This window comes from Sander vitreus, chromosome 18, assembly GCF_031162955.1.
Source record: "Sander vitreus isolate 19-12246 chromosome 18, sanVit1, whole genome shotgun sequence".
NCBI lineage: Eukaryota > Metazoa > Chordata > Actinopteri > Perciformes > Percidae > Sander > Sander vitreus.
In genome coordinates this window covers 1873812-1898762 of record NC_135872.1, presented here as the reverse complement: position 1 = coordinate 1898762, position 24951 = coordinate 1873812, and the positions used below count along the sequence as shown (strand labels likewise).

Below are 24951 nucleotides of genomic sequence, written 5' to 3'. Positions count from 1 at the left end.
GGTGCCTCTGCTAAATAGTCTCGGGAAGGAACTACTTTTGGTGGAACGTGTACGTTCAAAAGTAGTTTTAGTTGTGCAACAGAAACCTCAGATTGGACAGATAGTCTAGCTAGCTGTCTGGATTTACCCTGCAGAGACCTGAGGAGCAGTTAAAGTCCTCACAAATCCACTGGAGGTTAGAACGCCAACACAGAGACAGAGGAAGGAAACGGACATCCGGCCTAAAAGAGGGACATCCGGTGGGATTTCCGGCGGCACCGGAGCAATCCTGGAAGTGGAAGGTCGTGGATATAGACTAGTCGAGACGTAGACAGAAAAAAAGGATCCTCTTAATGACAACTTACTTTCCGTACTTACCAATGTCATGGCCCGTTCTACATGGATTTTGAATACACCGATCTTGAAGAAAAAGCCTATACTGCTGGACTCGGGTCGAAATCCACTAGAATATTGGGCAAGAAAAATGGCCAAGTCTGAGACAACAGAAAAAACATCTGGAGTCTGAGACTGTACTCGGGTACTACAGCATCTGTCCTGCCGACAGACAGACAATAACCTCTCTGGCGAAGGTACTAAATCATTGTTTTTCTTTAATATGTTACGGATACCTCGCCTAAATGAGTGAAATCCAGCGGTATTTCTATCAACGGAGCAATCCTGGAAGTGGAACGTCGAAGCTATATGGACTAATCGGGAACGACTTGCATCTCTGTCTGTTGGGTCAAAATCGGGCTGAGTTTGTGTAGACTGATCCTGACATCAGAGAACTCAGTTAACCTTTCACACCAGTCACTTTCTCCCTATTTTAAGTATGTTTCTTTAGTACTTTTTCATCCAGAACTTCTGATCCTTTGATCCCCGCTAATTAAAATATTTAATGTGTTAATTGCAGGTTGGTCCCGTTGGCCCCGGGCCTAGAGCCGTGTCCCGGTCGTCCCCCTGTACTAACAGACGTAAAGTCTGGCTGTGATTGGACGTGTAGTTAACGGGGCCGACAGCCGTTTTACTTAATCTTATTTGTTCAGGGAATATTGGCTCCTGTTCCACCCGACAAAGAGCTTCTCATTCATCAGACAGCTCCGCCTCTGGAGGTGTGATAGGTTTAATTAAACCGCTCAGTGATGAGACCATTTAACAAACCTAAATGATACCATACACTCTGATTCAGTTCTCTCATTTTAAACGACCGTCAGATGACTTTGCACTCTTATACACAATGTTCAGTTAGAGCTTTTTATCATTTATCACACAGATATGTACGGGGGTACATATCTGTGTGATATCTGATAAATACATGAACACGTTTAATCCCTTGTGTTGTCTTCTGGTCAACCATGCACCTTCTGTGTCAAAATGAACCCTTTTTTTTAACCGTTTTTTAATATATATATATATTTTTTTTTTAAGATAATGTTTTGGGGCTTTTCCGCCATTAATGGACAGGACAGCTAGGTGAGAAAGGGGAGGGGGGGAAGACATGCAGGGAATTGTCACAGGTCGGATTCAAACCCTGGACTTCTGCATCGAGGCATAAACCTCAGTATATGCGCGCCTGCTCTACCAACTGAGCCAACCCAGCCACTTTTTGAAATATTTTTGATGTTTTTGTCACTTTTTTTCCACGTTTTTGATGCTATTCTTCACTAACACCAACTTATTACCACTAGTTTTACACGTATATTTGTAATTCATGGTCAATTAATCTCATTTATAGATGATTAGACCTGAGAACACGTGCATTCAGCTGTGGGTTACAATTAAACCTTTTTTCTTTCTCTTTTAACCCAGCAAAGGAAATAAACGCTGTTCAAGCAGCATTAGAGATGTTTTCCAGGCTGTTTTTTCAGGTTGTTCCCTCATTTTGACTTCAATTAACTTCTCTCCTTGATTTGGAGAAGTAAAAGATAAAATGCACCTTCAAATGCGCTGTATACGTGTCCAAAGAATGCCTCTAAAACCTGAACAATACCGGCATTTCACACGTCTTAATCAGAAAATGCTAAGGGCATGTGGTCAGCCCTATGTCCCCACAGCCCTATGTCCCCACAGCCCTATGTTCCCTATGTTTTTTTTAACTGAAAAGTATGCCCTATGTTCCCAAGGTTAGGCTTAGGGTTAGTTACCAGATTTAGCTAAAAGCTACATTCCATCTCTAGTCCATTGCTACTGGATAATAGGTTGGGTTTAATTGGCTACCAAATTGGTAGAAAGGGGGATGACATCTGATACAAATGTATGAAAAAGGAAATGTGAGAACATAGGGACTCATTTTGGAAAGAAATCTTAGAAATGTGGGAACATAGGGCTGTGGGAACATAGGCACGCTCCCAAGGCCACCACCACTACAAATGCAACTATGAATCACACTTGTTGCTTGAACAACTAACTCATGAAGCTGTGTGGCACAGAGGAAGAAGATAAATCAGCCTTTGATACACACACAACACTTGGTTTGTGTCTGTTCATTCATTGAAGGAGAAGACATGTATAAAACATCACCAGACTTCCAAATTATCACTTGGTTTTAAAGGCGTAATTTATATGCCCTTGCTTGGTTTGAGTCTTTTCATTCATTTGTTGAGGAGAAGAAATGTATAAAACATCACCAGACTTGCAAATGATTATTTTCCAACTGAAAAAAAGAACAAAAGTGGCCCCATCACATCTTGTATAGCTGCATTAAGCCGTGGTCTATACTTTGCTGAATTTCTCTCCGTATAATTGTAGAACATCAATAGCATAATCATCTTTCATTATTTCCCCCTTATTGATGTCATTTCTCCTCTCTGCAGTGGCCTGATATTCCTTTATCTATATGTGCATGTGTTTGCAAAACATCACAAGAAATGTATTCAAGAAGATAACATGAAAAGTAATTTGTTCTGTCCTGTCCGTTCCTACCAGTGCTGACCTGAAATGCTTCGTCTGAACACCGCGTTGTGACTGCACAGCTCTCTGCATTAAATTAGAGAGTTGATGGAAGAGCGAGGGGCAGGAACACAGGGGGGGAGGCAGACAGAGAGGCTGGCGGGGCAGATAAAGAGGAGATGGAGGAGAGGGATCGAGTCAGGGAGACAAGGGTACAAAAGGTGGAGAAGAGAGTGATGGAAAAGGAAGCCATTATCATTTTTAGCATAATAAGTACTCAGCTAATTCTATGCTTGGGTGATCAAATGAAATGCCTGTCCCATTTTAATGACATGTATGCACAGGAGTCTCCACTCTATCCAAAATATCTCTCACACACAGTTTGTGGAAACTCAGGAACGAGTGTAACCGCTGCTGTTATATTTCCCTGGGACTCTTTCGGGAACTCCATACCAGCTACAATATAACACGATTAATTAAAAAAGCTTAGTTAACACTAATATAAACATGTGTCCAGATCATAGACTGTATAAAAAAGATAGGTGATGCGTCTCCACTTCTTCCCACTGTACATAAAATAAAGCCGAAATATGTTGTAGTTGAGGAGCCAGAGTCTGCGCAGTAGTGATTGGGCGGTGGAGCTGCGGTATCGACATCCCGCTCAGTCACCCGCCCTACCAATCGTGAGTCAATCCCAGCTTCAATCATGACGTTTCAACCCCTTTTTATAGCATCAAATCCCTAATAAAAACCAAAACTTGGACAAACAACGTTGTCAGAAATACCTGAAATGACCGGTAGTGTATGAGCTATACTGCAGTGAGCCACCAGGGGGGCGATCAAGATGTTTTGGCTTGACTTTTGGGGAGATGTCGTCCATGTTTATAGAGTCTTGCAGGATGACATATTTTTTAGGGCTAACCCTGAAGTTAGTATCACCCTTTTTTCATTCAACAAAAAGCCAATTAGATTTTTCCGCTGGATTTTGGATGATTGCAGAAAATATAAACCATTGCGTCGCTGCATCAGAGCAGAGCGGAGAAAGGACCGAAATTCTACTCCATGTCTTGTTCACCGGTAAGCAAACACCTAACGTTATCATACCGAAGGTTTAAAACAAACATGAGTACTCTTAGCAAAGCAGCGACGACGCACATTGAGCTCAGGCTCGAACACGGGAGGGGTAGAGTACGCACAGCGGGGCAAAGAGGCATTTCATTGGTTCTTTCCAAGCGGACCGCGAGGCAGTGATTGTATTACAGCAGCTACAGATGACGCTCAAACAATATAAAATGGTGTATATTGGAAAAAGTTACCAACCCTGCCTTCAATACATACATTAAACCTGTGACCTTTTTCTCATCGACTAAACCTGGTGTGTGTGTGTGTGTGTGTGTGTGTGTGTGTGTGTGTGTGTGTGTGTGTGTGTGTGTGTGTGTGTGTTCTTGTAAAGCTGGCTTTGTGAGGACCAGGTGTTTTGGCTTCCAAGTGAGGACATTCTTGAAAAGTGAGGACAAGGACTGTTTTTTTTTTTTTGTTAGATTCAGAAGTTTACCTTTAAGCTTGTGTTAACCACGGACTTTATGTCAGGCATACGACCAAAACCCATCCAAAAAAAAAAAGATTTCGAGACGAGGGAAAACAAGAAGTGCAAAAATGTGGCTAGCTCATTTCTGGGTTTTAGGACTCATTGCTGCAGCACTCTATATACAGTATATGTTATCTATATATATATCTTTGTTTGTTCACTGCTGGTGAAAAACTGCGTAATTCAGGGAAGTCATACCTTTAAAATGAGCTCCTATCGAACACATGAGTTCAACCACCATTAACTCAGGCAGAAGTGGACAACATTGTTCTCTGTCTATGTCGTCCACCTTAAAAAACATTTGCTGTCACCTTTACAGCTGTTAAGAGCATCCCTTTGCTTTGTAAAGATAATTCAGCACTGTGCAGCTGTCCTGGTGGAGACCATCAGAGTCACAGGTTAAATCCCTGTGAAGAATCCTGTCAAAGTTTCGGAGTGAATCGCTAAACCCTTTCTTCACTTTCTCCATAATGTCTGCGAAAATCAGGTGAAAAAACTCCCCCCCCCCCCAGATAATGACATGTCAGACGTTTTGAGGAGCCAACAGCTGTCTCGCCACCCACCGCTCTTTACAGCAAGCCTGTTGACAGCCACCAACATGCTTTTATCACCCACTTACCTATACTGTAATTTCAGCTCCACTTACACCTGATTGTCTATTTAGGAGCTAGAAGCCTGGGATGACAAGCAGTGGTTAGTCTGCCCTGACACGTGTATTTTAAAGTTTCTTACAAAAAAAATGTCTATTAAGTATGAGGATATTGCTGCAGTCTGGGACTCACAGTCAGGCTGTGTGCTTACATTTATGAACATTTATTATGTGTTTATGAGATTCAAGCATAATTTTCCAATACACAAATGTGAAACATGCCCTGCACTGAAAAACACATCAAACATCTAAGGAAGTAAAACAAAAACATCAAAAATGTCACATAATCATCTTTGTTGTGTGTTTCCTTTGAATATACAGCACATCGATATTCATAACCTGTCCGTTCATGCCAAAGCAGCAACACAGCACAAAGCACTGACGCTAACTGTATACATGGGTCTGTTATGGCCCTGACACATCAACCCGATTATCGGCCGTCCGACAGTCTGGCGAGGTCGGTGACGCGAGTCTGTTCGGTGTGTTCCGTGCCGTCGTCCGTCGGAGGAGCTGTCGGCCTTCATTTTGGCCGTCCTGACTTGCTGGGTAGGAGGGCAGGCAGTCGGACTCAATGACCAATCTGATTGGTGGAGTGCTAACCCGGAAATGACGAGCGGGATGAGCGTGACTAAGCCTCTCAAAATCTGACACGTTTCGGTGAACTATCTTCATAAAATATGAGATTGTATTCTGCCAACAGCCAGACCCACGTGACGCGTTCATCCAATCAGCTGTCGGTTTTCATTTTTTGGGCGACAATACAGATTAGCGCCGCCTGCTGTTATGGAGACATATTACATCTCGCGCATGCGCATAACGTATGCAGAAGTCGGCGTCGCTTCGGTGTGTTCCGAGGCACTTTTTGGACCTCGGGGAGCCGACTGATCAGTCCGACTGCCTTTTCTGCCAACGGTCAGCCGTTGGGTTAGTGTGTCAGGGGCTTTAGTCTGTGCATCAGTCTGTGCATCCACCAGGAAGAGCTCTTTAGGCTGTCAGGCTCCTTGTATGTTTAAAGGATCTTGGAGAAGATTTTGTCACTCGAGAGAAGTAGGTTATCCCAACACATGACAGACAAGTTATTTTACTTTAGTTGGAACATGCCAAATATTGAGTTAACCTGAAAAAATTTGGCTCATCACTGATGGATGTCACATCATCTTTGCTTAAAGGTCTTCATTATATATTGTGTAGTTTATGTGAGGGAAAATAGAGACAGTGTTCAACTGGAGCTACAGTGTACACCTTTTACAATAATTAAACACAGGTATACCTGGTGAGCCCAGAGATCAACAGAGCCACAAACCAAACCTTTATCTAGGCTTGATGGTGTTTTAAGCCCCCAACATCTCCTTCCAGGCAGCGCCGCAACCGTTGACGTCAAGGAACCTAACCCTAACCTTAATCCTAACCATAACCACTGCCTAATCCTAGTGCCTTCCAAGCAGCGCTGCGTTGGGGGCTTAAAACACAGATAAACTCCACACAGGGAGATATTTTGGTTTACAAAGCTTTGGGTAGTTTTTATCTGCTACAAATCCATTGCATTCATCTCCAAAATAGTCGTATAGCTGTAGTTCAGAGCGAGTCAAACATTTAAACCTCCAAAGATCACAATATTCTCCGAAATATCCTTGGATAAGACATGGACTCGCTCATGTCTCTGGGGTCTCTGACTCTCCTTATTAAGAGACAGCAGGCAAAACGATCTGAATCCTCCCTCTCTCCCTGGATCAATGCAGTGTCACCAAATAGATCAAAATGGCTTTTTAGATCGATCGATGATGAGCATTCCAGCAACAGCAAAACAAGCTTTCACAGCAGACATGCTAATTTGGTAACCATGCTGTCAACAAGACTGTCCTCTTATCCTTGTTGTTTGTTAAACCTTTCCTTGCAGATTTAACTTTTTTTAACTTTAAGGTATATACTCCTAGCAAACATTGTGGCTGTAGAAAATAACTATTTTTAGTTTGGGATTTTGCCATCCCCTTTGATGTCTGAACTTGTATTTCCAAGAGGCACTTTTTGTTTGGTTGCCAAGTTCAGGATGTAGATGATGACGTCCAGTGTGACAGGAGCAATTGGTACAATCATTCATCAGGAACAAGGCCTGTACAGTTTCCTCTATCCATCCACACAAATACCTCTCCTGGTCTCGGAGCTGTACGAGTCATAATGTTTGCAGAAGTCCCAGGATGAGGTGAAGCTGAAGATAATGCAGCCTCCCACTTCACAGAGCCACTTCCTGTCTGTTGGAGTTGCCATTGGCTGCCGGAGCGGCGTTGTGCGCAGGCTTCTTGATGGAGGTGAGACGGATGTGGGAGGTGCTATGCAGGTAGCTGGCCTGGCGCTCGGGGCGGGGACCTCGACCACATCGCAGCTGACTGAGCAAGAAGAAGAAAGAGTGCACAAAACTTCAAGCAACAACAAAGATTATTTTGTAATTAAAAAAAAAATACAAAACTGCTAAATAACTTGCTTGTCCCAACTGCGTTTTAAAGCAACACTAAAGCACATTTCCCGCTTCGGTCGTAATTTTAGAAATCTGGTTTTAAACCTCCAAACTTCTTGTACTTCTTGTAACTGCGTTATATAATTGTACTTTCTTTTACATCCTAATTTTACAGCCAATTTATTTATCAAATAAATCTTCCAATTTAGTAAGTGTTGGTAGCTTTCTATTGTCCTTAAGATGATGTCGCTTCTTCTCTGGGTTGTTGTTTGTCTCTGTAATTTGACTTGATGTCGTTGTAAATAAGGGCCGCCCCTTCAATCGGTTAATTTAATTAATTCATAATACTTGCTTGTGTAACCTGGAGAGTCTTTTAGCTCAGCTCAAAAGGACAAGCACACATGTAAAATGTTTCTACATGCACAATCCAACAAATAGGGAGAATAAAGTCTTCTATAATTAATGTTTACTTAGTTTTAATTGGACAAGGTGGAGGGATTATATCTCCAATCTGGCCTGGGAACGCCTCGGGATCCCCCAGTCGGAGCTGGTTAATGTGGCTCGGGAAAGGGAAGTTTGGGGTCCCCTGCTGGAGCTGCTACCCCCGTGACCCGACCCCAGATAAGTGGACGAAGATGGATGGATGGATGGAGAAATCAAATCAAATCAGGACCCGTTCAGGAAATCTTTGGCGATACCTAGCCCTAATCGTCAATTGCTGCCCTCATGGAAAGTCGGCACTGCAGCAGCTTTAAAAGATGTTAACCATGTGTCTTGGTTAACTAGCTCCTTAGGTACAGAAGGTGAAGGCTTAACATGTCTGTACTTTATGGAAATCCTCACACTTTGGATTTAAAACATAGTTAAGTTTAAACGTTCTTTTGAATAATTAAAAGTAACTACAAAAACAGGTGCATTAGGCTGCGTGCTTCTTGCTACAGCCCCATTATAATTGCTTCCTGAAGGCACATCTTATTTCTTTTACGTAGTCTCTGCTGCTTCTGAGATGATGAAAAGCACAAAGCCATTCTCTAGGTTTTAGGAGGATTGTGGCAGAGTTTGGAAGAAGTTTTCCATCTTGCCATGGTAGAATAATCATGCTTAGTGGAAGTAGTAGCACTCAGAAAGAGATTTAGAAAATGATGAAGCCGTGATTGCTTCGTCTTGCAACAAGGTTATGGAGTCAATTTACAGTTAAAATGGAAGTTCTCGCTGTCTGATTTTTTTTTTTCTTCCTGAATCATATCTGAGTTCTACAAATGTTCAGCCTTCTGGAAAGTTTTGATTACTCTACAATTGCAATTTAGCATGGTCTGTACACAGACATCAATACATCATCAAACCCTGCCAATACGGAGCAGCAGCCTTCCTCCGCTGACTGCAGGCGTTTTGATCCAATATATCTTATTATTTGCATTTTACAGATACAATCAATAAGCGATCACCCACTGCATGTTTTCCATCTTTTTTATGGTAGATGGATGGATGGATAGATGGATAGATGGACGGACGGACGGATGGATGGATAGATAGATAGATAGATGGATAGATGGATGGATGGATGGACGGACGGACGGACGGATGGATGGATGAATGGATGGATAGATAGATAGATGAATAGATGGACGGACGGACGGATGGATGGATAGATAGATGGATGGACGGCGGACAGACGGACGGACGGATAGACGGACGGATGGATGGATGGATGAATGGATGGATAGATAGATGGCTAGATGGATAGATGGATGGACGGCGGACAGACGGACGGACGGACAGATAGACGGACGGATGGATGGATGGATGAATGGATATGTTTTGTTTGTCCCAAAGCAGCAATTATCTATTTTATGTTGTAACACCAGTTAATCTGACCAACAATACAATGTTGAGCATCCAGTCAAACTGCGTGCTAAAATGTGGAAGCCGCTCAGTGACAAACACATATAACCTAGAAATATTGAAAGTATTAAAAGAGATGTTTGAGAATTTCTGATCTGAATGTGTCTGCATCAACGGTGAAATTCAATAGGAGCTTTGAATTAACTTGGCAAACTATACTTTAAAGATTTACGTCTTCAGTAGGAACTAATGGGCTTGTGCTGAGAGGCACAGACAATAAGTCAGAAAGTATTCATAGATGGACTAACACATTGGTTTTGTCTTTTTTCAGCCTGTCAAATACTGGTGCTTTGTCATGGCTCTTGCCGTTTGATACCGACACACAAGGCACCCTTGGGCGTCTGTATAAAATGCAACAGGCTTTCAACTGTAAACCCATCTGCGACAATATTAGACACTCAGAGCAAGTGGTCCAGAAAAAAGAGCCACAAAGTCCATGTATTCAGAATGTCGAGTTGGTGGATGGGTCAAACAAACTCAGGACTTTCACCCAGGAGGCCGCGGCTTGTTTCCTGTGCATCACAGTTGTGTTACAAACACACTTCTTTTAACTGTTTTCCATTGAACACAATGTATTTTATTTTTAAACACACTGCAGACTGGCAGGGAGAGGGATTTCTAAACTGCTCTTTGTGTCCTTGAAGAAGCTCATACAGCAGGAACGGTATGGTTTTGAAATGGTGACTTTTTCAAAACAGTGGTATACCTTGAAACTGGTAACCGGCCCATGCTTAGTTGGCAATAAGAAAAATAAACAATAATACCAGCCTTATCCTTGTAGAAATTGATTAAATTGTCAGTGTCATTCAATGTAGTTTAAGTAGGGATGCACCGAATCCAGGATTTGGCTTTGGATTCGGCTGAATATTGGGCTTTTTGACGGGGTTGGGTTTCTGCTGAACCCTACGCTGTCACTCCGCGCTACGCTGGTCGACGTAATGACGGCGCCGTTGATTACAGGAAGGTGTTTACGTAGGTGGAGCTTCAATGCAGCAGGCTGAGAGGAAGTGGAAATGGAACTCGGGAGCAGAAAAAGTGTTGTTTGGCAGTACTTTCAGTCAAAAGAAGGCCATTCAAGTCCAGCTACATGTTCAATCTGCAATGCTGATTAGTCTGGTGGTGGCGAGGACCCTAAACAATACACAACATCACCGCTGTTACAGCATCTGGTATGAAACATCTGGAAGAATACGAGCTGAGCATGAAGGAATCTGCAGACAGCAGCCAGAATGCAGCAACTTCAGGTACGGCAAAGGAAGGACAGTCACTGTTTACTTCATTAATGTGTTGACTGTGTTCATGGACTGAGGACGGGATGAGAATTCAGCAGAATCTGAACCACTGGATTCAGTATACAGCTGAACCCCAACAAATCTGGATTCGATGCATCCCTAAGTTTAAGAAACTGTTGTTTGAAAATAGACCCAACCTGTTGAAGTGTCTGCGGAAGCTCTCGCTGAGCAGGTAGAGGGCAAAGGGGTTGACACAGGATGAGGAGAAGCTGAGGACTCTGGCCAGCAGGGTGATGATGAGGTGAGCCAGCGACAGATCCATCTGGTGGTAGTGGAAGGAGCGGTACATGTAGAGCACATGGTTGGGGAACCAGCAGAGGGCAAACAGGCCAACGAACACCAACACGATCTTGGCCAGACGCTTCCTCGTCTCCATCTGGAGGAGCAGAGATATGAAAAAAGAAACAGTGAGAAATCAGCTGGAGTGGAAGGATGAAAGATAAAGGCTGCATCTCATGTCGCTTATTTGATAGCTCCTCGACTCGTCGTTCCTCGGCTGAACAGGAAGTTGTTCTGTCCCTACACTAACATGTAGGCTGGCTGGGTTGTGCACTATATCATCGTGCAATAAGTAGGTTATTGGGGTTATGCAATATGTTAGTGGTGCAATACATGGGCTGTTGGATTGTTTGATATGTCATTGTGTACTGCATAGGTTATGTGGAAATGTGTCATTTGTGCAATAAGTAGGTTATTGGGGTTATGCAATATGTTAGTGTATTGTGTCTTTTTGTGCAATACGTACAGGGTTGTTCAATTCCACTGAAAGGAGTTAATGTGCTTACTATATAGATACCTGTCTAATGTATATGAGAGTATTACTATATAGGGACCTGTCTAATGTATATGAGAGTATTACTATATAGGGACCTGTCTAATGTATATGAGAGCATTACTATATAGGGACCTGTCTAATGTATATGAGAGTATTACTATATAGGGACCTGTCTAATGTATATGAGAGTATTACTATATAGGGACCTGTCTAATGTATATGAGAGTATTACTATATAGGGACCTGTCTAATGTATATGAGAGCATGACTATATAGGGACCTGTCTAATGTATATGAGAGTATTACTATATAGGGACCTGTCTAATGTATATGAGAGCATTACTATATAGATGCCTGTCTAATGTATATGAGAGCATTACTATATAGGGACCTGTCTAATGTATATGAGAGTATTACTATATAGGGACCTGTCTAATGTATATGAGAGCATTACTATATAGGGACCTGTCTAATGTATATGAGAGCATGACTATATAGGGACCTGTCTAATGTATATGAGAGTATTACTATATAGGGACCTGTCTAATGTATATGAGAGTATTACTATATAGGGACCTGTCTAATGTATATGAGAGCATTACTATATAGGGACCTGTCTAATGTATATGAGAGCATTACTATATAGGGACCTGTCTAATGTATATGAGAGCATTACTATATAGGGACCTGTCTAATGTATATGAGAGTATTACTATATAGGGACCTGTCTAATGTATATGAGAGCATTACTATATAGGGACCTGTCTAATGTATATGAGAGCATGTTTTGTGTTGCATGAGAGTATGTGTTGAGAGATGCTTATTTTCTGTATTCTGTGTTGTCTTTGTAAAGCTGCGGAACGGACAGAGTCCAAAACTAATGTCCCTTCTGGGACAATAAAGTATATCTTATCTTATCTTATCTGTCCCTCCTCGGTGATGGCAAGGCCGGATTTACCACCGGGCCGATTGGGCCGGTGCCCGGGGGCCTCCGACCTCTAGGGGGCCTCCAAGACCCCACTAACTGTGTGGCCTCATCCTTTTTTTTCTTTTTTTTTCATGATCAGTTTTTTGGCTGTGTCGGCTGTGTCTGATGACTATGAGTCAGGTTACCGCAGAAACTGTTGATAGCGGCAAGAGAGGCGGTAGAGGATAGTATGAAAGAGAGAGTAGACAACGACAAAACAAACAGTCAGATCATAGACTGTATATTAACACTCTATGTTTCAGATGAACAATTAGAACAACATCAGCACCCTGAGCATCAGCAGCACGACACAACAGAGAACCACAGCCCGGCTAGAGTGACAGACACCTGTTTAAATGCCCCCCCCACTACGGTCTCCGACTCCGCAGACGCTTCAGAAGGCGCTGAAGGCGGCGGAGATCCAGCAGTAACGTAGCTACGTTACCAGTTTGACAGCCTCAAAATGTAGGTCTATCTACTACTTTTTCCACTTATTAAAAACCCTGAATAATATAGATGCCCCGATCGGCGCCAAAGCCTTCCGGATCTGCGTCCACCGTCCCACCTAAATAAATATTTTTTCTGATTTAGCTAGAGCCCAGCACCTCTGCTCCGTCCCCGTATGATATGCTGCTTTTAAAATCATGTAACGTTGTTGTATTAATGTAGACTGTTCATTTGTATGAACAGATACGCGGTCTAGGCTTATCAATGCATAATATGTGGGAGTCATTCTCTAGTTGAGGGTACTTTCACGTCATATTTCACATAATATTTTCCGTCAGTACACTGCAGAGAATCAGTATAGGCTAGCTTTGTTGTTTTTCATATTTTTAGAACCCATTCACAAGATGTTATGTTTTTTTTTATTTGAATGTTATTACAGTATATTGGTCTTACTACTAGGTCTACTTATTTAATACGGGCTTTGTCACCACCATATATAATAATTTCTGCAGATAATGTAATAAAAAAATTATAAATAAATGAAGTAGGTGATACTTCTTTCTCGACATGTAAAGTGTGCAAATATACAAACGTATAAATCATAAGATAATACTGATACTGATGCAGATTTTAAGGTGGAAGAAGGCAGTTGTGGTGATTTTGATGACATGCCTTTCGAAGAAGAGGATGCTGTCAAAAAATAACTCCTGATGGTGTGGATGTGTGAGTGTCCTCGCCGTCTCCTAGTACCCAGCTCACTGTCCTCTCCGTCTCCTAGTACCCAGCTCACTGTCCTCTCCGTCTCCTAGTACCCAGCTCACTGTCCTCTCCGTCTCCTATTACCCAGCTCACTGTCCTCTCCGTCTCCTAGTACCCAGCTCACTGTCCTCTCCGTCTCCTAGTACCCAGCTCCCTGTCCTCTCCGTCTCCTAGTACCCAGCTCACTGTCCTCTCCGTCTCCTAGTACCCAGCCGTCTCCTAGTACCCATCCGTCTCCTAGTACCCAGCTCACTGTCCTCTCCGTCTCCTAGCACCCAGCTCCCTGTCCTCTCCGTCTCTTAGTACCCAGCTCCCTGTCCTCTCCGTCTCCTAGTACCCAGCTCCCTGTCCTCTCCGTCTCCTAGTACCCAGCTCCCTGTCCTCTCCGTCTCTTAGTACCCAGCTCCCTGTCCTTGCCGTCTCCTAGAGAGAACTACATTTCACGCTGAGAGTGATCTGTAAAGGCCTATACGTATATATAAGTTATACTCAACCTATTTTCATTTATATCGTTGATGGTCTATTTCTCCGTGAAGGGGAGAGACAGTGAGAGAAAGTAAAAGAGGTGCTCAACAATCAGCTGTTTTTCCGAAGTCAGCTCTTTAGATAACATTGTGGTCACCACTACGTTTCTTTCTTGTCTGTGTTTTCGGTGTGATTTACTCGTGTCGGTTGGCTCTGTGGAAGGGATGAGTAGACTGGATGTTTTCTGTTGAGATTAGCGTTGATGTTGTGCTATTGTGGGAAGCTACTTCGATTTTGACAGACTGTACAGACATGACTATACTTATTCTTAGTTATGTTATTAGGCTGCATTTTCAGAGATTTTAATCTATTGCAATACATTCTGTTGATTTTGTTCTGTGATAATTTCCATTTTGTTCTGTTTTATAGATATTTATAGAGTCACAGTTAACATCACAAGAAATGGAGTTGGAGAAAGTGGTTTTGTTTTAAACTAAAGAAAAACCCACAGCTTCCTTTTACTGTTTCTAAAAATGAAGATGCTGTGTGAGTGTGGGCCATGAGTTCTGGGAGGGGGGGTGCCTCCAAGATGTTGTGCCCTGGGGCCTCTGCATTCTAAATCCGTGGCCGTCTCAAAGCTCTTATTTATGCCCTGAGGAGGGAGCATGGAGGAGCGAGCATGGAGGAGCGAGCACGGAGCAGCGAGCACGGAGCAGCGAGCAGGGAAGCAGCGAGCAGGGAGCAGCGAGCACGGAGCAGCGAGCAGGGAGGAGCGAGCACGGAGGAGCGAGCACGGAGCAGCGAGCACGGAGCAGCGAGCACGGAGGAGCGAGCAGGGAGCAGCGAGCACGGAGCAGCGAGCACGGAGCAGCGAGCACGGAGGCGCTGTAGGCGAGGATACAGAGAGCAGCTTTCCCTGAAGCCGTGCAGCTGGAGGAGTTGCTAACTCCGCCCAAACAGCTGACTAATTCATGTGACGCGTCAGAGGAAAGTACGTCTCATCTCTCTAAAACACATTTCCTCGGTTCCTCTCTCCTCCCGTGATTTCCTCGCGTCTCTCCCGTGCCTCCTCGCTGGGACGGTCTGAGATGCGATGAAAGGAGGCAAGTGGAGGAGTCGAGGAGGCAATTTAAGCGACATTAGATGCAGCGAAAGAGAGACTCTGCAGTTGGCACAAATGAGAGCCTGGTGTTGTTAATCAGATACAATTCATGTCCATTATAGAGACTGTCCTCCCCCTGAAAATCAAGGCCCTATTGTTGAAAAAATGGTCAATCTTCCGACGTTATTTTTCACTGCAAATGTAAAGTTCTGGAAGGGAAAGCTAGACGAGACTGTCCTCCCCCCAAAAACGCTCCCATAAGTCGTTTGTTCAAGCAGCAATTACGACTGATCTTTATGTTTGTAGTGACGGCGCCCTCTAGTGGCCATAGTAGTTAGTAGTTAAGATTAGTTTTTGGACATTTTCACCCTTTATTTTGATAGGACAGCTGAAGACATGAAAGGGGAGAGAGAGGGGGAATGACATGCAGGAAAGGGCCGCAGGTCGGAATCGAACCTGGGGCCGCTGCGTCGAGGAGTAAACCTATATATGTGGGCCTACAAACTATCCAGGCGCCCGTGGCTGTAGTGGTTCTGATGGGAGCAGGAAGGTGAGGAAGTATAAGAGCACCACATGTCCTGGTAAGGAGGCAGGTTGGGGTGGGGTCAAACAAACACAGGACTTTCACACAGGAGACTTTGGGTTCATGTCCCATTTGACAAGAAAGGAAACCGAGAGATTTTTAACTGTACGGAACAAACGGAGCTACGTCACGTTCTGCGTCACGTGGTAACCTTCAGGAAGTGAAGTCACGTCTGATTTGAACCCAAACCAACATCTTTTTAATCAACTTAACGTAGTAGTTTTGGTGACTAAACCTAACCAAACTGGGACCGTTTCACACCGTTAACAGCGACCGTTACCTTCTCTGGTTTATATTTGAGGAAAACCTCTTCTGGAGGATGTTGGAGTGGATGGATGGGTAGACAAAACATGTCCCATATGACAATGGTTAAAATAATGCAGGTAGAAATAAAATAAAAAGAAATGCTGAAATGCTGAGCTACAAAAGACTTTAGACGTCACCTTTTTACACTGAAGCTTTAAAATGAGTCACCCATGATGTAGGAATAGCCAAAAGCAAAAACAAATAACTGATAAGAGCAGTCATTTTACACCATCATCATTTCAACACTCACTTATTTTGGTGGGAAAATGTGATCATTCTTGACAGGAAAAAAGGTTTGACTCCCACTGGGACCTGAATGCTAAAAGCTCCCTCCAAATGTCTCATGATGTAATGGACGGAAACAGTGCAAGAGATGGACGTAGGACGAAAATGGATCATGTTTAAACATCAAATGCATTACACGTTGAGCGAGGAGTTTGCCCTTGTCAGGCGGATGCTCGCAGATTCTCAGAGACATATGGAGAAGGTCAATTATGTCCGTCATACGCACTTTGCACAGGTCAGCTGTCTCGGCACGTAGGGATTCAACTCGACACAAACACGTAAAAATGTCAGAAGTGGTTTTCAAAGTGCTTCTCCGTGTACCGCAGACATCAAACTCATCAGACCTCCTGACCTTCTGTCGTTTCCAGAAGTTTCCAGAGCTCAGAAAGAAGTGACCGGAAATGTTCTCTTACTTTGCTATTTGCAGAGGTGGTACTGTACTTAAGTCCAAATGTTGAGGTACTTGTACTTTACTTGAGTATTTTCTTTTCATGCTACTTTCTACTTCTACTCCGCTACATTTCAGTGTGTGTGTGTGTGTGTGTGTGTGTGTGTGTGTGTTGATGTCGCTTCTTAAACATTTTTGGCGTTTGGCATTTAGACTTCTATTCTTCCTTTCCTATTCTTCATGTTCAGCGCTGCAATGTAACTAAGTACATTTACTCCAGTACTGTTTCTTTTCATGCTACTTTCTACTTCTACTCCACTACATTCATCTGTTCCAGCTTTAGTTACTAGTTACTTTAGTTACTCCACTACATTCATCTGTTCCAGCTTTAGTTACTAGTTACTTTAGTTACTAGTTACTTTAGTTACTCCACTACATTCATCTGATCCAGCTTTAGTTACTAGATACTTTAGTTACTCCTCTACATTCATCTGTTCCAGCTTTAGTTACTAGTTACTTTAATTACTAGTTACTTTAGTTACTCCGCTACATTCATCTGTTACAGCTTTAGTTACTAGTTACTTTAGTTACTTCGCTACATTCATCTGTTACAGCTTTAGTTACTAGTTACTTTAGTTACTTCGCTACATTCATCTTAGCAGTTAGCAGTTAGCATTGTGTAAAAACAGGGTGAGCAGTTGTTGTGGCAAAATGTGATACAATCTGTTTTAATTGAGTTATGGGAACTATACAATGTACAACAAATATGATACTAGATAAGAGATGATATGTATGTTGCTTGAAATAAGGAAAGACCTTTCTCCTCGGATCACCTCCAGTTGCTGCTACACAGCTAAATGACTTCATCTAGTGGAAAATCCCCCAAAAAAGGTGGCCTCAAAAGTAGCCAATTGAAGTTTTACACGTGTGTTTTGAAGGTGATCATTGGAGCGTTCCTCAGGATTAGGGTCTCTCTTTTGGATGATATAAGGCGAAGCTAGACAAAGGAATCTTTAGCAAGCTTTCCGGTACTTGCTCGGGTTTCTTGTCTGTCTCTGACATCGGACTCTGCATGGATTATCTGAGACGTCGTTTTGGGACTTTTTCATACTTTGAAGAGAACTGGAAGAGAAGTTGACAAAGTGCAGCTGGCTGGGTGGGTTGGATGATGCTTTCGTAAAGTAGGAGCAGGAGGTGGGGGGCAACAGAAAGGGCTTTCAGTTTGCGTATGACATGTAGTCTTTGTTGTGCGCGTTTCTGGATGACATGTTCCTTGAAGTTGAGTCTATTGTCTATAATGAGTCCCAGGTATATAAAACTGCTGACCTGTTCAACTGGTTAGCCATGGATGTGGGTATGGTTCAGTCCAGGTTGTGATGTGGATGTGTAAAGGACCAGCTCTTTTGTCTTGTCTATGTTTAGTTGAAGGTAATTGTATATCATATAACGTTACTCTGGGAGAACATTCTGACCAATCATAATCTTGTTTAGGTCTTGTCAACCAATGGAAGGCTGGGCCGTCATTGCAGATGAAACAAAGATCGTATATACTGCAGTGAAGAGGAAATACCCGAAGGGCAGAATAGTTAGATATGACCATAAGTTGTCAAAAATACCTCAGAGAGACAGAAGAAATCAGTCACAGACTCCCAGTTTTTGCAATAACAGTTCTGTTAAGATTAGGAATGTGTCGTCTCGTCTTTCCACCAAATAATAGAAAAGGATCGTTAAGCAGTCTCGAAAACGGTGTCAATATCAATCAAAAGAAACGCTTCCCATCCCTACACGTAAACCTCTTTTTACACATGTTGGACTACGATGTTTTACCTGGAAATCAAACAAATATCAACCATGAAGGAAATTAACAGACCTATTTCTTCATGTTATTGTGTCTAACCCGGATTTTCCACCAAGCGAAGATTACATTTGTAGGAGTTACTTTTCACAATGAACACTTGTTTACTTATTTAGATTCTGCTCAAAGTGTAAGCTGAAGACCAGCCTCTCATCATTAAGTGAAACAGCAGCCGGTGGCATCTCACCTAGACTGACTTTTTAAAGTTAACCAACAGCAAACTCTGCTGATTGCTGAGCAGGGATCATCGCTGCTCTCCAGTCTGGCTGCTGCTGATTTGTGTTTGCTCTGATTTGCTGCCAGCAGTCCGGCAGAGTTTGGTGGTTTTCCAAAGATCCTCTCAGACGCCTGCAGCTTCAGGCCACAACTCATCTGGAAGGGTGGATTATGTGAATGTGTGTGAAAAATGTGTGTGTCAGAGGTATAAATATATACTTCCCTACCTGTATTTCCTTGCATATATGCAACTTCATGTGTGTGTTATGTCTTTGTCTTTGTATAACATACAGAAAGGAAAAAGGAACAATAAAATAAAGACAGCTGCACAATGCTTGCTACAAATGTACAAGTGAATATAAATATTGTAACCCTCTAAGGTCTAAGGGATCTTTATTTTTTACATATCTTCCTAAATTCATCTTTTAAGGGTATTTGCATATAACCTGATGCCCATGTGTTGTGCAACAAACGCAGGTTTCTGTAGAGTGAGGCCCACATTTAGCATGCCATGCTAGCAGCTAGGTGAGCATTATAACATGTTCCAAAGTGACCACGTTTGTCTCTGAAGTAAAGGCTGGACTACAATAGAGCTGTTTGGAGCAGTTTGTGAACAGTGTTTTCTGTTGGAGATGGTAAGTCCCTTTGGGGGGGACTTTGGGCTTTTTTACTTTGTAAACCTATAACATGCACAAAAAAGATATATCACATAATAAAGGAAAGGGAAAAAGCCAAAAAGCATAGTATGAGCACTTGAAATGTATACTAATTTAAACCATTCCCACTTTTTCAGCTATTCTCACTGCTTTACCTTCTTCTTACGCATTAAAGCCAGCAATCTAGTTTAGCTTTAGCAATTTAGCTTTTCAGCATTCACAAGCATTTTCTGCAGGAAATGCATTTCCTAGTTACTCATGTTTTTAACGATGCCTGATGAGTTTTTTTCTTCATGCTGTTGTTTTTTTGGAGCTTGAATTGCAAGACAAATGTCGGTGCCTACATGGCTAAGTGTTATTTTATCTTATCTTAAAGAGATCATTTGGTGCTAAACCTGTAAAGTGGATGTTCCCTTTTGGAAAAATCTCTTATGAAACCTTCAGGGTTTATAAAAGGAACCCACCTAACATTGAAATTACAGACAGCTGTACATGCTTGCCACGCATTTAGCAAGGAACATAAATAGAAATATTGCCTTGGACTTCCCCAACAGACTCAAGAAGACAGTAGAGGTAGCTGCAGTAGGTAAAGGTATAGACGTGTTGTGGTAGTAGTGATGGATCAGATATTCTGTGTGGAGCCCGTTAGCTGAAGGTGTCACCCTAAAAACTCATAAATACTGAAGGGAGAGTCATCCACGTGACTCTCTGCTGCAGCCCCGTGTGGCTCTGCAGGTCTGAAGCGACACTCTGCAGTGAGGTTGACCTCGACAATCTTGGGGTTAATGGAGAGTCGCTGAAGAACAAACAGTGACTCAACCGCTGACGCTAAGAGAAGGAGGAGGATCATCAGAGATGCTCACTGAGATGTGAAAAACACTCTGATGGTCGGTTAGTGCGACTGTTGCTGCAGATTAACAATCTCAATTGTGTCTGTTCCATAATCGTTCATACTTCAAAGTAGTCAACAGTGTTCCAAAGAGAGGTAGAAAAGCACCGTTTCTGTTTGGTAGATCTCGAGTATAAACTACACTCAACAAGTCCTCCAAACCATTCGTTTGTTTCTACCCTAACACGACCCACAGGAACGTTTTCCATCTTCATATCTAAACCAGAAAAGGTAACGGTTTAGCCAACTTCTTCCAGGACATGAACACCTGTTTCCTGGGTGAAAGTCTTGTGTTTTCTCCTTAACTTCTTCAGGACATGAACACCTGTTTCCTGGGTGAAAGTCTTGTGTTTTCTCCTTAACTTCTTCAGGACATGAACACCTGTTTCCTGGTGAAAGTCTTGTGTTTTCTCCTTAATTTCTTCAGGACATGAACACCTGTTTCCTGGTGAAAGTCTTGTGTTTTCTCCTTAACTTCTTCAGGACATGAACACCTGTTTCCTGGGTTAAAGTCTTGTGTTTTCTCCTTAACTTCTTCAGGACATGAACACCTGTTTCCTGGGTGAAAGTCTTGTGTTTTCTCCTTAACTTCTTCAGGACATGAACACCTGTTTCCTGGTGAAAGTCTTGTGTTTTCTCCTTAACTTCTTCAGGACATGAACACCTGTTTCCTGGTGAAAGTCTTGTGTTTTCTCCTTAACTTCTTCAAGACATGAACACCTGTTTCCTGGTGAAAGTCTTGTGTTTTCTCCTTAACTTCTTCAGGACATGAACACCTGTTTCCTGGGTGAAAGTCTTGTGTTTTCTCCTTAACTTCTTCAGGACATGAACACCTGTTTCCTGGTGAAAGTCTTGTGTTTTCTCCTTAACTTCTTCAGGACATGAACACCTGTTTCCTGGGTGAAAGTCTTGTGTTTTCTCCTTAACTTCTTCAGGACATGAACACCTGTTTCCTGGTGAAAGTCTTGTGTTTTCTCCTTAACTTCTTCAAGACATGAACACCTGTTTCCTGGTGAAAGTCTTGTGTTTTCTCCTTAACTTCTTCAGGACATGAACACCTGTTTCCTGGTGAAAGTCTTGTGTTTTCTCCTTAACTTCTTCAGGACATGAACACCTGTTTCCTGGTGAAAGTCTTGTGTTTTCTCCTTAACTTCTTCAGGACATGAACACCTGTTTCCTGGGTGAAAGTCTTGTGTTTTCTGCTTAACTTCTTCCAGGACATGAACTCTGCTCCCCTCTTGAAAGCCCTGTGTTTCAGGAGCCAAACATCCCCCCCGACCTCCTCCCTACAAGGATCTTCACGCTCTTATACAGCAGTAGTCAATGTGGAGCCGACAGTAATAAATACATGGAATACATATGAATGAGAACAGCCTGAAATGGTAAACTTCTAATATGAAGTGTACAAATTGTCCACAGTCAAGCATACAGCTCACAAAGAATAAAGTTGCAAATAATATTGACACACAACTTCTATCTGTATATCTGAAATAGATCGTCCTGTACCCTGCCCAGCCAATAACTTCTCCAATATTAAATATCTCATCCCTACTATGATGTCTCTCCGTGTCTCCCTTTGTCTTCTCATTCATTACGGTTAAATCCAATCTGTGCTTCGTTGTGTGGGAGCGATGCTATCAGAGCTTTCTTAAAAGGGGAAAAGCTTCTTCACTCTTGGGCCGTATCTTCACATCGGTAGAGGTTGGAAGCCAAATGGTACATTAACTCCCGACGGCCATATTAATACCAAACGCCCACTATCCTATCTGAGAGCAGAGCTAATTCATTATGTTCCCAGAGATAAGAAAACACACACACACACACACACACACACACACACACACACACACACACACACACACACACACACACACACACACACACACACACACACACACACACACACACACACACACACACACACACACACACATGCGCACACACACACACACACACACACACACCCACGCGCACACCCACGCGCACACACACGCACACACACACACCCACCCACCCACGCGCACACACACACACACACACACACACACACACATCATCGATCAGAAAACGCTCATATAGGTGGTTTTTGACTTTGAAAAATGGCGTATTGTGTCTTTAGTTTGACTTTTTGGGGACTTTGTCAATTCATGACTTTATTTGTACAAAAACATTTAGCTTTTACAAAAGAGAATAAATAAAAAATGGGTTATTTAAAAACATTCAATGGAGCTATTTACCTCAGACAAAGAGAGACGATATCGCCTCGTCACTGTTGAAATATTTGTAAATCCCACAGACGAATGGAAACAGTGACCAATTGCACTGATTTATGATAAACGACAATATAATATATAACTATAAGAAGTTAAAGGGAAATGATTCAGAATACTTTTTAACGGCCTGATGACGGATGTAGAATACTGCTTGTTTGGGAGACTTTATTATCTGCTAAACAGTGTTTATATTTCATCTGCAGCCCGACAAGATAACACAAATGAGGAAATGTTGGCTCTGAATTTTTCATCATTTGGAGCATTATGGGAAAATGACAACTTGACTGCTCGCTGCAGGTGTCGATCTGTCTCAAACGTGTCTCTAATGGAAGCTGGCAGCCCGAAACTTCGAGATGGTTTTGAGCTGAGGAAAAACTCAATTACACAGACGTGAATACATTTGCAGCCATGGAAACAGTCGCAGGTGTGTGTGTGTGTGTCTGCTCTTTACAACCCATTCTCACTCCCAGCTCTTAAAGGGGAACTATGCAGTTTTTTTAAGCTTAATGTAGCTTAACTGAACAGCTTCGGAGTCATTGGAATGGTTATATGACTTTTTTCGGGTTGAATGGTGGTCGTCTCACTTCCCCTTAGCGCCTGTGAGCGGAAAAACAACCCTTGCAACTTTCGGCCGGCGGTGAGCATCAGAAAGTATGGCGTGATATCAGGTCTTGCGATGTAACACATTGCTTCACGGCACTGCACACATACACCCATTCAGGAACCAGCTAACAAGGTAGAGATGGAGAATTTCACACTATCGTCATGGCTGAGCTGGCAAAAAAGAAGCAGAAAGCTAGGAAAGCATTGTCAGAGGAACAGAGAAAGAGGAAACGGTAGACTGACCGAGAGAGGAGTCAGACACGAGTAAACATAGGAGCTGTAGGGGGGCTCTATAGAGAAACCTGTAGGGGGGGGGCTCTATAGAGAAACCTGTGGGGGGGCTCTATAGAGAAACCTGTGGGGGGCTCTATAGAGCTATAGAGCTGTGCTCTATAGAGAAACCTGTAGGGGAGTCATAGAAACCTGTGGGGGGCTCTATAGAGAAACCTGTAGGGGGGGGGCTCTATAGAGAAACCTGTAGGGGGGTCTACAGAGAAACCTGTAGGGGGAGCTCTATAGAGAAACCTGTAGGGGAGGTCTATAGAGAAACCTGTAGGGGGGGCTCTATAGAGAAACCTGTAGGGGGAGCTCTACAGAGTAACCTGTAGGGGGAGCTCTATAGAGAAACCTGTAGGGGGAGCACTACAGAGAAACCCGTAGGGGGAGCTCTATAGAGAAACCTGTAGGGGGGGGCTCTATAGAGAAACCTGTAGGGGGAGCTCTACAGAGTAACCTGTAGGGGGAGCTCTATAGAGAAACCTGTAGGGGGAGCTCTACAGAGAAACCCGTAGGGGGAGCTCTATAGAGAGAAGCCCTGTAGGGAAATGTGGGGAGCTAGAGAAACCCGTGGGGAGCCCTAGAGAAACCCGTGGGGGGCTCAGAGAAAACCTGGGGAGCTCTACAGAGTAACCTGTAGGGGGAGCTCTATAGAGAAACCTGCCAGAAAAAAGTGAGAAAACAGTGAAGAAATGGCCAAAACTGCATAGCGCCCCTTTAAAAAAAATATCGATGCTTGGTCAGTGTCTCTCAGCGTCAGATACCAACGCATGAATCCCCCTTTAGTGTCGGCATGGAACGCACCGGGTAGAGCAGCAGCTCCACCACGGCGCTGTAAGATGACATAGTATTAAGAGAGACAACAGTAGAGTAGTATGAAAAAACTGAAAGTGCGTGTAAGGAGGCAGGTTGGGGTGGTGGATATGTCAAACAACACAGGACTTTCACCCAAGAGAGCGGGGTGTCACGTGTCACTGAAGCGTTATTATGGATCCCACGTAACTTCTAGGCAAGGTTAGGATAGCCCGACTGGTCAAGGGATAGGACCTGAACAAATCGGTTTACGTTACCTTGCGTAAGCATGGATGCCTGGCCAACAGTAGCATGTGTTAGTAATGCTATTGAAGGGCGGGCCTTGCCTGAAAGTTGCGTGGGTTCCATAATAAACCCTAACTGTCCCGTTCTTGTGCTGAATGTCAGTTGAGCGTCTGACGTGACCCAGAGCTTCCAAAAAGTGGCGCCAAGAGTCCCGACCAAGCACCTAAATATCTACGTCATATACGTATGCGTATATACTACGTCATATCAAATATCTGTCTAAATATGACGCTAAAGGAGACTTTTTACGTCAATAA

At 43.1% G+C, this 24951-nt stretch overlaps 1 protein-coding gene across 1 annotated transcript in view; it reads right to left on the bottom strand.

The window, feature by feature from the left end:
• Nucleotides 1-7265: 7265 nt before the first annotated feature.
• nmbr (neuromedin B receptor) overlaps nt 7266-24951 on the bottom strand; it is a 50233-nt gene continuing 32547 nt past the window's right edge. The window contains exons 4-5 of the mRNA XM_078275128.1: nt 10889-11127; nt 7266-7489 (exon numbers count right to left, since the gene is read on the bottom strand). Coding sequence (XP_078131254.1) covers nt 7336-7489; nt 10889-11127 — 393 coding nt within the window. The 3' untranslated portion in view covers nt 7266-7335. The remainder of the gene's footprint in view (nt 7490-10888; nt 11128-24951) is intronic.